Source organism: Salvelinus fontinalis, chromosome 15 (genome assembly GCF_029448725.1).
Source record: "Salvelinus fontinalis isolate EN_2023a chromosome 15, ASM2944872v1, whole genome shotgun sequence".
Lineage (NCBI taxonomy): Eukaryota > Metazoa > Chordata > Actinopteri > Salmoniformes > Salmonidae > Salvelinus > Salvelinus fontinalis.
Window position 1 is genome coordinate 43,827,487 of NC_074679.1, and position 12,707 is coordinate 43,840,193.

Below are 12,707 nucleotides of genomic sequence, written 5' to 3' on the forward strand. Positions count from 1 at the left end.
ACAAATGTTTACTATTAGACCTACAGTGTACCTTTGAAATGAATAGGGATTCTGTAATTCTATGATTAGGCCCAAGCGTGTGCACACAAAGGAAGTTCCATAACGGGAAGAAATCTACTTTCACCCCTACTTTCAACTGTTTCAATGTAATATCCACTGACTACACATTCGTATAAAAAAGGCAGTTAAAATGTACAGTCGATAGTCGCTCACTCACTTTTGAGCACCTTCACTGCAACTTTCTGTACAGTACTGTCCTCCATCTTTAGGAAGGCCTCACGCACTGAGCCAAACTCACCTACTCAAACACAGAATTAAAAAATAAAATCACTGGCACATTAATCTTGGGACAATAAACACTTTGGTTACAATTCAACATATTCCAAAACATCACAACACAGACATGAGGTCTGCCTTGTTATTTAGAAATACACAGTCATGATTATAGGCCATGCCAGACGTTAGTAAATGTTTTCCTTTGCAGTCGCCAGCATCTACCACATTTTTTCAACAGGTCTACTTTCAGTCAACACTTTTAAGGGTGTGAGCTAGTTTGTATAGAAACAGTACACAAGGAAGACCTCACTAACCTTTTCCCAACATGTGTCCGAGAGTCAGTAGTCTTTCTGGGATCAGGACGTCTCGCAGTTTGGCCTTTAGATCGTTATTGATACCCAAGCTGTCCACTGGTGGGAGACCGATTGAATTCATTATTCACCACCAAGGTCCACTGACTACAAGCACTACAGTACGTGTCAACAGAGGGCGGCACCTTTATTTGTGGAGGCCGCAAGCCAAACATGCCTGACTACTTACAGCTGGATTCTGGGAGCTCGGGGCAGGTCCTGTTGAATGACCTGGCTGCAGTGAAGGACACCAAGCGCTCATTCCCTGGGGGCTTGAAGACAGACCTTTAATGACAAGCAGAGTCCTGCATTCACATACTGTATGGGCGCCGGCAGGCCTACTGTCTGCAGTATCTACCAGAATCAGAGGCCTTGTTTGAATACTTTATGACTGCAATGTTATTCCTGCTTTACCTTGGTTTAGTAAACTTGCAGTAAAGTTGCTCCTGTTCGAATACTTCTAAAACGCATCCTTCCTTCCTTGGGGTAATCTACTGATCTGGCAAAGACATTGGTGGAAAGAATGTAGTGGAAACCTTCCTTTCCCTCATCCAATCATGTCAGCTCAGTGATAACTTTAAGGAAGGAATGAAAGGAAGGTAGGTTGCAGTCAAAGTATTCAAACAATGCCTCTGGGGGGGGGGGGGGGGGGGGGGGGGGGGCTGGCAGTAGGTCAGTCAATTCATTAAAATACTGCTTTCAGCCCATACAAATTCATTTAAACAGAAAATAATGTTTATTTGAAAGGCTTTGGCCTGGTCTAGTAAGAGAGCAATGGTAGCATACCCAAACTGTGTCTCCTTCCCTCTGCGGTGCACTAAGATAATCAAGAGAAGCCCGACCATGGTGGCCACCAGCAGGCCCAACAGAAGACCCACCCACATATGGCCTCTCTGCATCTGGGCTGCCAATGCTGTGTGGACAACACACACACACACCGTTACAAACAGCACAACACCCTGTCACCTTCAAATTTGGAACATAGGTTTTAAAACAACTAGAGTGACAGGGCTTATAATGGAGAGTGAGAGGGGCTCACTGACCTGAGGCGGGCATGACCAGTACAGGCTGGCTCCAGGGCCCACAACCAGCCACTGTACACGCTGACACCTGGAAGGTGGCGTTGAAGAAACGACCTCCACCATACAGGTGGGCCACATTCTCTTTAAAGAACAGAGCCTCCTGGAACACAACAACCAAAGTATGTCAGTGTGTATGGTCTATATAAGAGATGCTTTGAGTTTAAGAAACATAAAAACAAAGCTTCCATCGCAAGGGAGTATTGGCCTTTTAACATTTTTTACACAACACACATGCTTCGGAACTGCTGAATACAGAGAAAAAGAAAGAAAAAAAATCTATTGGATACTTTTCTTTGGCACGACAGGAACACAATACCAATGTGGCCTTTCTATGCTTGAGGCCCTGGGTCTCAATCCTGCCTTGTTCAATTGGGTTTCGGACCACCTGACAGGCCGCCCCCAGGTGGTGAAGGTAAGAAACAAAATTTCTACTTCGCTGATCCTTAACACGGTGGCCCCACAAGGGTGTGTGCTCAGCCCTCTACTGTACTCCCGGTTCACCCATGACTGCGTGGCCATGCACGCCACCAACTCAATCAAAGTTAGCAGACGACACAACAGTAGTATGCTTGATTACCAACAACGACGAGACGGCCTACAGTTAGGAGGTGAGGGCCCTGGGAGAGTGGTGTCAGGAAAATAACCTTCACTCAACAACAACAAAACAGAGGAGATGATCGTGGACTTCAGTAAACAGCATAGGAGCATCCCCCTATCCACATCAATGGGACAGTACTGGAGAAGGTGGACATTTTTAAGTTCCTCTGCGTACATGTCACTGACAAACTGAAACGGTCCACCCACACAGACAGTGTGGTGAAGAAGACACAACAGCGCCTCTTCAACCTCAGGAGGCTGAAGAAATTTGGCTTGCCACCTAAAACTTTTACAGATGCACAATTGAGAGCATCCTGTCGGGCTGTATCGCGTCCCGGTACGGCAACTGCACTGCCCACAACCGCAGGTCTCTCCAGAGGTTAGTGAGGTCTGCACAATGCATCACCGGGGTCAAACTACCTGCCCTCCAGGACACCTACAGCACCCGATGTCACAGGAAGACCAAAAAGATCATCAAGGACAACAACCACCCGAGCCACTGCCTGTTCACCCCGCAACCATCTAGAAGGCGAGGTCAGTACAGGTGCAAAGCTGGGACCGTGAGACTGAAAAACAGCTTCTATCTCGAGGCCAGACTGTTAAACAGCCATAACTAGCACAGAAAGGCTGCTGCCAACATACAGACTTCAAATCATTGGCCACTTTAATAAATGGAACACTAGTCACTTTAATAATGTTTACATATCTTGCATTACTCATCTCATATGTATATACTATATTATCTATTGTATCTTAGTCTATGCCGCTCTGACATTGCTCATCCATATAGTTATATATTCTTATTCCTTACTTAGATTTGTGTATATTAGGTATTTGTTTCGGAATTGTTAGATATTACTTGTTAGATATTGCTGAACTAGAAGCACAAGCATTTCGCTACACTCACAATAACATCTGCTAACCATGTGTATGTGACCAATAAAATGTTATTTGATTTAAGAAGATTCTGTAAAGAACTCACATGAGAGAAGATTACACGTTTTGATATCTGCCACCCCCCTTGAAGCGTTTATTTCGAAGGAGAAAGCATGCAAACATGAAAGGATAAGTAGCATATATTTCTTTATCTATACTGAACGAAAATATAACACAACATGTAAAGTGTTGGTCACATGTTTCAGCAGCAGAAATCAAATTTCCCAAAATGTTCCATATACACAAAAAGCTTATTTCTCTCAAATTTGGTTACATCCCTGTTAATGAGCAATTCTTCTTTGCCAAGATAATCCATCCACCTGACAGGTGTGGCATATCAAGAACCTGATTAAAATACATGATCGTTAAAACAGGTGCACCTTGTGATGGGGACAATAAAAGACCATCCAAAAGGTGCAGCATTGTCACACAACCCAATGCCACAGATGTCTCAAGTTGAGGGAGCGTGCAATTGGCATACTGACTGCAGGAATATCCACCAGAGCTGTTGCCAGAGAATTTAATGTTTGTTTCTCGACCATTAGTCGACTCCAACGTCGTTTTAGAGAATTTGGCAGTACGTCCAACTGGCCTCACGTTTAACCAGCTACCTTCTCCGGCGTGTGGTAGATTTCTCCAGCGCGTACAGGTGTATGAGACTGTCTCTCCAGTGTGTACATACAGTTGTATGAGGCTGTATCCTACCTGTCCTTCTCCTCCCAGGTTCCACTGGACTTTGTAGGCCATCAGTTTCCCCTGCAGCTCATCGTCCTCCAAGGTCGCCCAGTTCATGGACAGCTGCTGCTCTGTTAGGTCAAATGTCAGATTCCGGGGGGCAGCAGAGGGCACTGGGGAGTAATAACACACAAGGACACAGTGTCAATGAAAAGCCTTACATTTGATCATAAAGAACATTATAAAAAGGTAGTGTTGATATACAGTACCAGTCAAAAGTTTGGACACACCTACTCATTCAAGGGTTTTTCTTTATTTTTACTATTTTCTACATTGTAGAATAATAGTGAAGACATAAAAACTATGAAATAACACATATGAAATCATGTAGTAACCAAAAAAGTGTTAAACAAGTCAAAATATATTTTATATTTGAGATTCTTCAAAGTAGCCACCCTTTGCCTTGAAGACAGCTTTGCACACTCTTTGCATTCTCTCAACCAGCTTCACGAGGAAGTCACCTGGAATGCATTTCAATGAACAGGTGTGCTTTGTTAAAAGTACATTTTGGGGAATTTCTTTCCTTCTTTATGCATTTGTGCAAATCAGTTGTGTTGTGACAAGGTAGGGGTGGTATACAGAAGATAGCCCTATTTGGTAAAAGACCAAGTCCATATTATGGCAAGAACAGCTCAAATAAGCAAAGAGAAACAACAGTCCATCATTACTTTAAGACATGAAAGTCAGTCAATGTGTAAAATTAAGAACTTTGAAAGTTTCTTCAAGTGCATCGCAAAAACCATCAAGCGTTATAATGAAACTGGCTCTCATGAGGACCGCCACAGGAAAGGAAGACCCAGAGTTACCTCTACTGCAGAGGATAAGTTCATTAGAATTAACTGCACTTCAGATTGCCGCTCAAATAAATGCTTCAGAGTTAATGTAACAGACACATCTCAACATCAACTGTTCAGAGGAGACCGTGAATCAGGCCTTCGTGGTTGAACTGCTGCAAAGAAACCACTAATAAAGGACACCAATTTGAAGAGACTTATTGGGCCAAGAAACACGAGCAATGGACAATAGACTGGTGGAAATCTGTCCTTTGGTCTCATGAGTCCAAATGTGAGATTTTTAGTCCCAACTGCCGTGTCTTTGTAAGACGCATAGTTGGTGAACAGATGATCTCGCATGTGTGGTTCCCGCCGTGAAGCATGGAGGAGGTGGTGTGATGGTGTGGGGGTGCTTTGCTGGTGACACGGTCTGTGATTTATTTAGAATTTAAGGCACACTTAACCAGCATGGCTACCACAGCATTCTGCAGCGATACACCATCCCACCAGGTTTGCGCTTAGTGGGACTATCATTTGTTTTTCAACAGGACAATGACCCAACACACCTCCAGGCTGTGTAAGGACTATTTGACCAAGTAGGAGAGTTCTGCATCAGATGATCTGGCCTCCACAATCACCCAACCTCAACCCAAATGAGATGGTTTGGGATGAGTTGGACCGCATAGTGAAGGAAAAGCAGCCAACAAGTGCTCTGCATATGTGGGAACTCCTTCAAGACTGTTGTAAAAGCATTCCAGGTGAAGCTGGTTGAGAGAATGCCAAGTGTGTGCAAAGCTGTCATCAAGGCAAAGTGTGGCTACTTTGAAGAACCTAAAATATATTTTGATTAGTTTAACACTTTTTTGTTTACTACATGATTCCATATATGTTATTTAATAGTTTTGATGTCTTCACTATTATTCTACAATGTAGACAATAGTATAAATAAAGAAAAACCCTTGAATGAGTATGGGTGTCCAAACTTTTGACTGGTACTGTATGTCAATGCATTCATTGTAAACTTGTGCTACTGCCATCAAGTAGTTAATTATTTAAAACACCATCTGTTCTAAAACTCAGGAGAGATTTGCAGAGAGAGGGAAATCACTAATCAATCAGTGTCTTTGACCTAACCGCACTCACTAAAAATTGGTTGATCTCTAAGAGTGAGAGCCTATGGTCTCCCTGTAGTGGTATCCCTGACCAGCGTGTGGGGACACTGAGGCAACAGGCCTTAGTTTAGCACTGCAACACATTGATTTGGATTGAGGGCATGCACAATGGTTCATTGTACCAACAGTACTGGAATCAACTGGCCTGTGTCCAGCACTGCCAGTATACACACAAGATCACCCCCAGAAACCTCAACTGCACTGCTCCCCTCATCAGACTCCCTCCCATGACCACATCCTCAACTCTATCAAATTAGACTGCATCTTATATAAAAGTTAAAGGATTTAGTTCATGTTCTCGTACTTTGACAGTGTAACAACTTTGAAATGTCGGCTGTGAGGCACAGAGGGCCAACAAACACAAAGCACCACGTTATATTCCCATTGTGATAAGGTTGCCACTCGCCATATTGTTGCATGAATCATCATGTGCTTTTGATGTCCAGCTGGTGAAGTGGTTGGTTGACAATGCATGTATACCAAATGGCACCCTATTCCCTATGTAGTGCAATACTTTTGACCGGGGCATAAATAGTGCAATGCATAGGGAATAGGGTGAGATTTGGGGCGCATCCAATGACATAAAACAGTTGATGAACAAAAGAGCTGATATGTCATTATGTATTCTATTGACTGGATGCCCACCTGCTTCTGGTGTCTGAAAGTCCAGCCAGCCAGAGAAGAGAGAGGTCCCAACCTCATTGTCACAGCACACTCTAACACTGTAGTTGGAGTAGCAGCTCAGCCCACTGAGGATCTGTTGGAATGGTGGAACCTTCACACGCTGGTCCAGAAGTTCCACCTTCCTCCCAGAGTTCTTAGAAATCTGCAAGAGGTTTGACGGAAGGAAAACATTCCATAAGGGTTAAGTTCAAGTACAAATGTGAGAGCATGTGACAAAAATGCATGATATGTCATCTATCTTTTGAGGTGAAATTCTCGTGTTTTCGTCGGCAAATTCTTTCATTCAAAGAACGAAAAATAATAATACTCAAGGCGCTGCCCCCCCCCCCAAAAAAAATATTATTTTCATTATCTCAGTCTTGACGAAGCATTGATCCAAGGCATGAATCTCAATGTTGATGGTTGTCACTCCCATCCTAAATTGCACTGACAGACGACTTTCAACAACCACATCTCTTAAAAATCTGTACATGTATTTAACTGCTGACTGAGCGTGTCAGCTTGCTTGCATATTCTATGACTGCTTCATTAAACATCCACACATAAGAATTCAGTCACAGGGTTATTTGATTAAGGAATTTAGCCAAATCCACAGCACTGGCCAGCCATCTCAGTTGTGCCGGTTTGGTTCATTTTTATCTGTGGGACTGGAGTATTAGAATAGAATATAATACACATCTTTACCTGGATGGTGCAGGCCGACAGGTCAGAGTGTCCGGTGAAGCCAGGGCTCCAGGCCAGCGTGACATTGTTCTCCACCATGTGGACCACCTGCACACCTTTAGGAGCTGCTGGGAGGACTGCAGTCAAAGAAAAAGACGAAGTTTTAGATTTACTAACATCCAACTCTGCACAGGAGCTGGACGAGGGGCAGACAAGAATAGCTAAGTAACAGCAGCGTACTGCAATGTGCATTGACTAACCGGTCTTCATCAGGCAGCATATTCAATTTGAAAAACAAACGCCTTAGTCACACTCATGACAGCACTGATTATTCATGAATTAGTCACCTTTAATGTGCACAGTGCCTGTTCGCGATACTGAGATACCTCTGGCATTCTTGGCTTCGCAGTAGAACTTGATGCTGTTGTTCACACCTACAGGGAAAGGGAACAGAGGTGGGAGACATGTTAAGTGAGGTACGCAAACCAGAGCCCTTTAAAAAGGTCCCCTGTCCCCTGCTACTATGCCTGACCAACAGTTTGTTCCTCCCATGTAAATGAGTAACTCTCACACTGGGAACAGTATAAAATGCATACCACAGTGGAGTACTAATATATATATGAAGTCCTGTGAGCTTTTGTACCTTCCTTCTGGTGCTGTTGCAGACCATAAAGTAAACACTGGAATGAATGCATCATCTGGATTTCCACAACCTCAGTGGCAACAGATGGTGAAATTGCCACATCTTTTGCACTGAAAAACCTGTATTTTATTCATGCCTAACTTGGATAAGGATCTAAGGGTTTTCGAAACCACCAATTTGCACAAACCAGCTACTGAAACTACAGCACGGAAACACAAGGACTGCACAAGGAATAACTCCTAACCTAGACTGACTTCTTAAGCCTTGAATTAGTCCATGAAATCACTTTCCTTGAGCTAATCCTTCATGACAAATACAGTTACAGGAAGGCATGTGTTGTGTGTGTGTGCGTTTTACTGGGGGGCCAGAAGTCCTCACAAGGATAGTAAAACAAGGAAAATTTGGTTAGGTTTAGGGTTACAATGTGGGTTAAGGGTAGGTTAAGGGTAAGGGAAATAGAGTTTTGAATTGAATTGTTAGTAAAACAAACGTGCGTGTGTGTGTGTACTGTACAGTACACTGAACAATACCAGGCATTAAGGGCCACTACCTGGTTAGTCATCCACAGAAAAACATGCCAGGGTCATAACAGGGAACCATCAGCTGGACTGAAACAGATCTGGTTACTCTCACATTCCAAGGAAACATCAGTCTCTGGTCGCCAGACTGGAAAACATCAGCACCTGTTAAGTGGAGTATCTGGCTACTTCATTCCTGACTCAGAGTTAGAACTCAGCAGCAAAGTCTTTGTATCCATCCCAAATGGCACCCTCTTCCCGATTTAGTGCACTACTTTTGACCAGAGCCCTACGGGCCAGTTCCTCTGTCCTATTTAACTAAACCAGCTAAACATAAGCAGGAAATGAAGGAGGAGAGCCACTAAGGCGAAAGGCTTACATGTCACGAGAAGGGAATGAATCAGACTTCTAATGAACAATCCAGTCAATCCACTCTTGTTGACTAGCTGGCGTCTACACGTATCAAATATTTACACACGTACGCGTTCCCAACCAATTACAGCGCATTTCCACTCAAGTCATAACATTTGTTCTTTCTGATAAGGGGAATCATTACAGGTTTCCTTATCTATAGCCAACAAGAACACACGTCATACAGTGCTGTGCCCATAGAAAAAAAGCACTGTGTATTTACTGGTAGACATCAGCATTGCATAGACATAACATCGGAGTGTAAACCCTCAGAGGAAAGAGCAAGAAAGCCCTTCAGTAGCGTTCCACCCACTGAGAATAACCTTTGGCTTCGTTCTACCATTAAAACGGTTCTATTTCCAACTCACGCACAAATCTCTAAGAGCAGCTTGAAAGCCATAAAACCATGATCCCTCCCTTGCAATGTATGACTAATGTCTGAGTTGCTTTTACAACAGACGGATGGCAGGCCACCTTATTGAACTAACAGCAGTAACAGTCTGATCTGACATTCTTATGATTCATATGTCATTTTCTGGCTTGTTAAATCAAGAGGCTATTTCTCAATCGTCTTTCATCAGTTCCTGAAATCATCTGTCATTGTCACAAAATGCACTGGAGTTCGACAGTCCGCCCCCAGGTGGTGAAGGTAGGAAACAACATCTCCACTCTGCTAATCCTCAACACTGGGGCCCCACAAGGGTGTGTTCTCGGCCCTCTCCTGTACTCCCTGTTCACCCACGACTGCGTGCCCATGCACGCCTCCAACTCAATCATCAAGTTTGCAGATGACAGTAGTAGGCTTGATTACCAACAACGACGAGACCCTTGGGTCCTCGGAGTGTGGTGTCAGGAAAATAGCCTCTCACTCAATGTCAGCAAAACAAAAGAGATGATCGTGGACTTCAGGAAACAGCATAGGGAGCACCCCCCCCCCCCCTATCCACAGAAACAGGACAGCAGTGGAGAAGGTAGAACGTTTTTAGTTCCTTGTTGTACATCTCACCGACAAACTGAAATGGTTCACGCATACAGACAGTGTGGTGAAGGCGCAACAGCGCCTCTTGAACCTCAGGAGGCTGAAAAAAGGTGGCTTGTCACCAAAAACCCTCACTAACTTCTACAGGTGCACACAGTCATCACGTGCACAGAGAGGTGGCTGCCTACCTGTAGACTTGATATCATTGGCCACTTTAATAAATGGAACACTAGTCACTTTAAGAATGTTTACATATCTTGCATTACTCATCTCATATGTACAGTTGAAATCAGAAGTTTACATACACTAGTCATTAAAACTCGTTTTTCAACCACTCCACAAATTTCTTGTTAACAAACTATAGTTTTGGCAAGTCAGTTAAGACATCTACTTTGTACATGACACAAGTAATTTTTCCAACAATTGTTAACAGATTATTTCACTGTATCACAATTCCAGTGGGTCAGATGTTCACATACACTAAGTTGACTGTGCCTTTAAACAGCTTGGAAAATTCCAGAAAATGATATCATGGCTTTAGAAGCTTCTGATAGGCTAATTGACATCATTTGAGTCAATTGGAGGTGTACCTGTGGATGTATTTCAAGGCCTACCTTCAAACTCAGTGACTCTTTGCTTGACATCATGGGAAAATCAAAAGAAATCAGCCAAGACCTCAGGAAATAAATTGTAGACCTCCACAAGTATGGTTCATCCTTGGGAGCAATTTCCAAATGCCTGAAGGAACCACGTTCATCTGTACAAACAATAGTACGCAAGTATAAACACCATGGGACCATGCAGCCGTCATACAGCTCAGGAAGGAGATACATTCTGTCTCCTAGAGATGAACGGACTTTGGTGTGAAAAGTGCAAATCAATCCCAGAACAACAGTCAAGGACCTTGTGAAGATGCTGGAGGAAACAGGTACAAAAGTATCTATATCCACAGTAAAACGAGTCCTATATCGCTATAACCTGAAAGGCCACTCAGCAAGGAAGTGCTGCTCCAAAACCGCCATAAAAAGCCAGATTACGGTTTGCAACTGCACATGGGGACAAACATCGTACTTGTCGGAGAAATGTGCTCTGGCCTAATGAAACAAAAATAGAACTGTTTGGCCATAATGACCATCGTTATGTTTGGAGGAAAAGGGGGAGGCTTGCAAGCCGAAGAACACCATCCCAACCGTGAAGCACGGGGGTGGCAGCATCATGTTGTGGGGGTTCTTTGCTGCAGGAGGGACTGGTGCACTTCACAAAATAGATGGCATCATGATGTGGATATATTGAAGCAGCATCTCAAGACATCAGTCAGGAAGTTAAAGCTTAGTTGCAAATGGGTCTTCCAAATGGACAATGACCCCAAGCATACTTCCAAAGTTAGGGCAAAATGGCTTAAGGACAACAAAGTCAAGGTTTTGGAGTGGCCATCACAAAGCACTGACCTCAATCCAATAGAAGATTTGTGGGCAGAACTGAAAAAACATGTGCGAGCAAGGAGGCCTACAAACCTGACTCAGTTACACCAGCTGTGTCAGGAGGAATAGGCCAAAATTCACCCAACTTATTGTGGGAAGCTTGTGGAAGGCAACCCAAAATGTTTGACCCAAGTTAAACAATTTAAAGGCAATGCTACCAAATACTAATTGAGTGTATGTAAACTTCTGACCCACTGGGAATGTGATGAAAGAAATAAAAGCTGAAATAATTCGCTCTGCTATTATTCTGATATATCACATTCTTAAAATAAAGTGGTGATCCTAACTGACCTAAGACAGGGAATTTTTACTTGGATTAAATGTCAGGAATTGTGAAAAGATGTATGTAAACTTTCCGACTTCAACTGTATATACACTGTATCCTTCACTATCTATTGTATCTTAGCAGCTCTGTCACTGCTCATCCATATATTTTATACATTCCCATCCCATTCCTCTACTTGATTGTGTGCATTAGATTTTGTTGTGGAATTGTTAGATATTACCTGTTAGATACTGCTGCACTGTCGGATCTAGAAGCATAAGCATTTCGCTACACCCGCAATAACATCTGCTAACCATGTGTATGTGACCGATAAAATTTGATTTGAGTTTCTGAGGGGAGGCATCTCAGATCTTCTCCTCCAATGTGTTTTGAGAAGAAGGCGAGGAGACAGGGTGCACAGATTTGAGGAAAGAGACTGAGTAAAGACTAATGAGAAACAGCCCGGTAGAGAGTTACCGTTAACATGGAGTACAGATGGCGAGGAGGTGGCATCACCCTTCTGTACTCCCCCCAGCCACCAGAGCACCTCCACAGGGTCCGGGGGGCCCACAGCAGCACACGTCAGGTTAAAGGGCACCCCAGGGAATGTGGCTACATCTTGGGGCTCAAGTATAAAGTTGGGGACACCTGGAGATGGATGGGAACAGAGAGAGGGGTAAATCCATTTGAATTCAATTACTTTTTGACAGCAGTCCTTTTGATTTGAGCGAAACCTTCCATACATATTTGCCCATTGTAGAAGTGCTCCGAAAGTGACTTTCTGGACCGGAATGCCAAAACATTCAAGAGATAGTCAATTATCAACAAAAGAGGTTTTTGTGTTGTGCCCGTCATCGGTCGAATACAGGGTTGTTGTCATGTTTTGGCTGATAAATTCTATTCCCGTTTTAGTACATTTAAATGTCAACTTTCAAAATGGTACCACAAAGACGGTTGGAGGTCCGCACATCAGAGAATATTGACTTGAATGGGAATATCTGTTGTTTTAAATTATGCTGTCAACCCTCCATAGGAAACCCATTGAAATATAGATCGAATACACGTGACCATTTAAGTTGACAGACGGTGGGTGGACCAGCGGCCATCTTTGAGGAAGTAATCTAAAAAGTTACAATTTCAAT

General features: G+C 43.3%; 1 protein-coding gene across 1 annotated transcript in view; it reads right to left on the bottom strand.

Annotated features, from left to right (window-relative positions):
* Positions 1-12,707, bottom strand: part of LOC129812040 (tyrosine-protein kinase receptor TYRO3-like) — a 33,203-nt gene that overhangs the window by 7,929 nt on the left and 12,567 nt on the right. Inside the window, exons 4-13 of the mRNA XM_055863934.1 lie at positions 12,043-12,213; positions 7,616-7,702; positions 7,290-7,405; positions 6,567-6,747; positions 3,947-4,089; positions 1,670-1,808; positions 1,413-1,539; positions 817-911; positions 591-686; positions 218-298 (exon numbers count right to left, since the gene is read on the bottom strand). Of these exons, the coding sequence (XP_055719909.1) occupies positions 218-298; positions 591-686; positions 817-911; positions 1,413-1,539; positions 1,670-1,808; positions 3,947-4,089; positions 6,567-6,747; positions 7,290-7,405; positions 7,616-7,702; positions 12,043-12,213 (1,236 nt within the window). The remainder of the gene's footprint in view (positions 1-217; positions 299-590; positions 687-816; positions 912-1,412; positions 1,540-1,669; positions 1,809-3,946; positions 4,090-6,566; positions 6,748-7,289; positions 7,406-7,615; positions 7,703-12,042; positions 12,214-12,707) is intronic.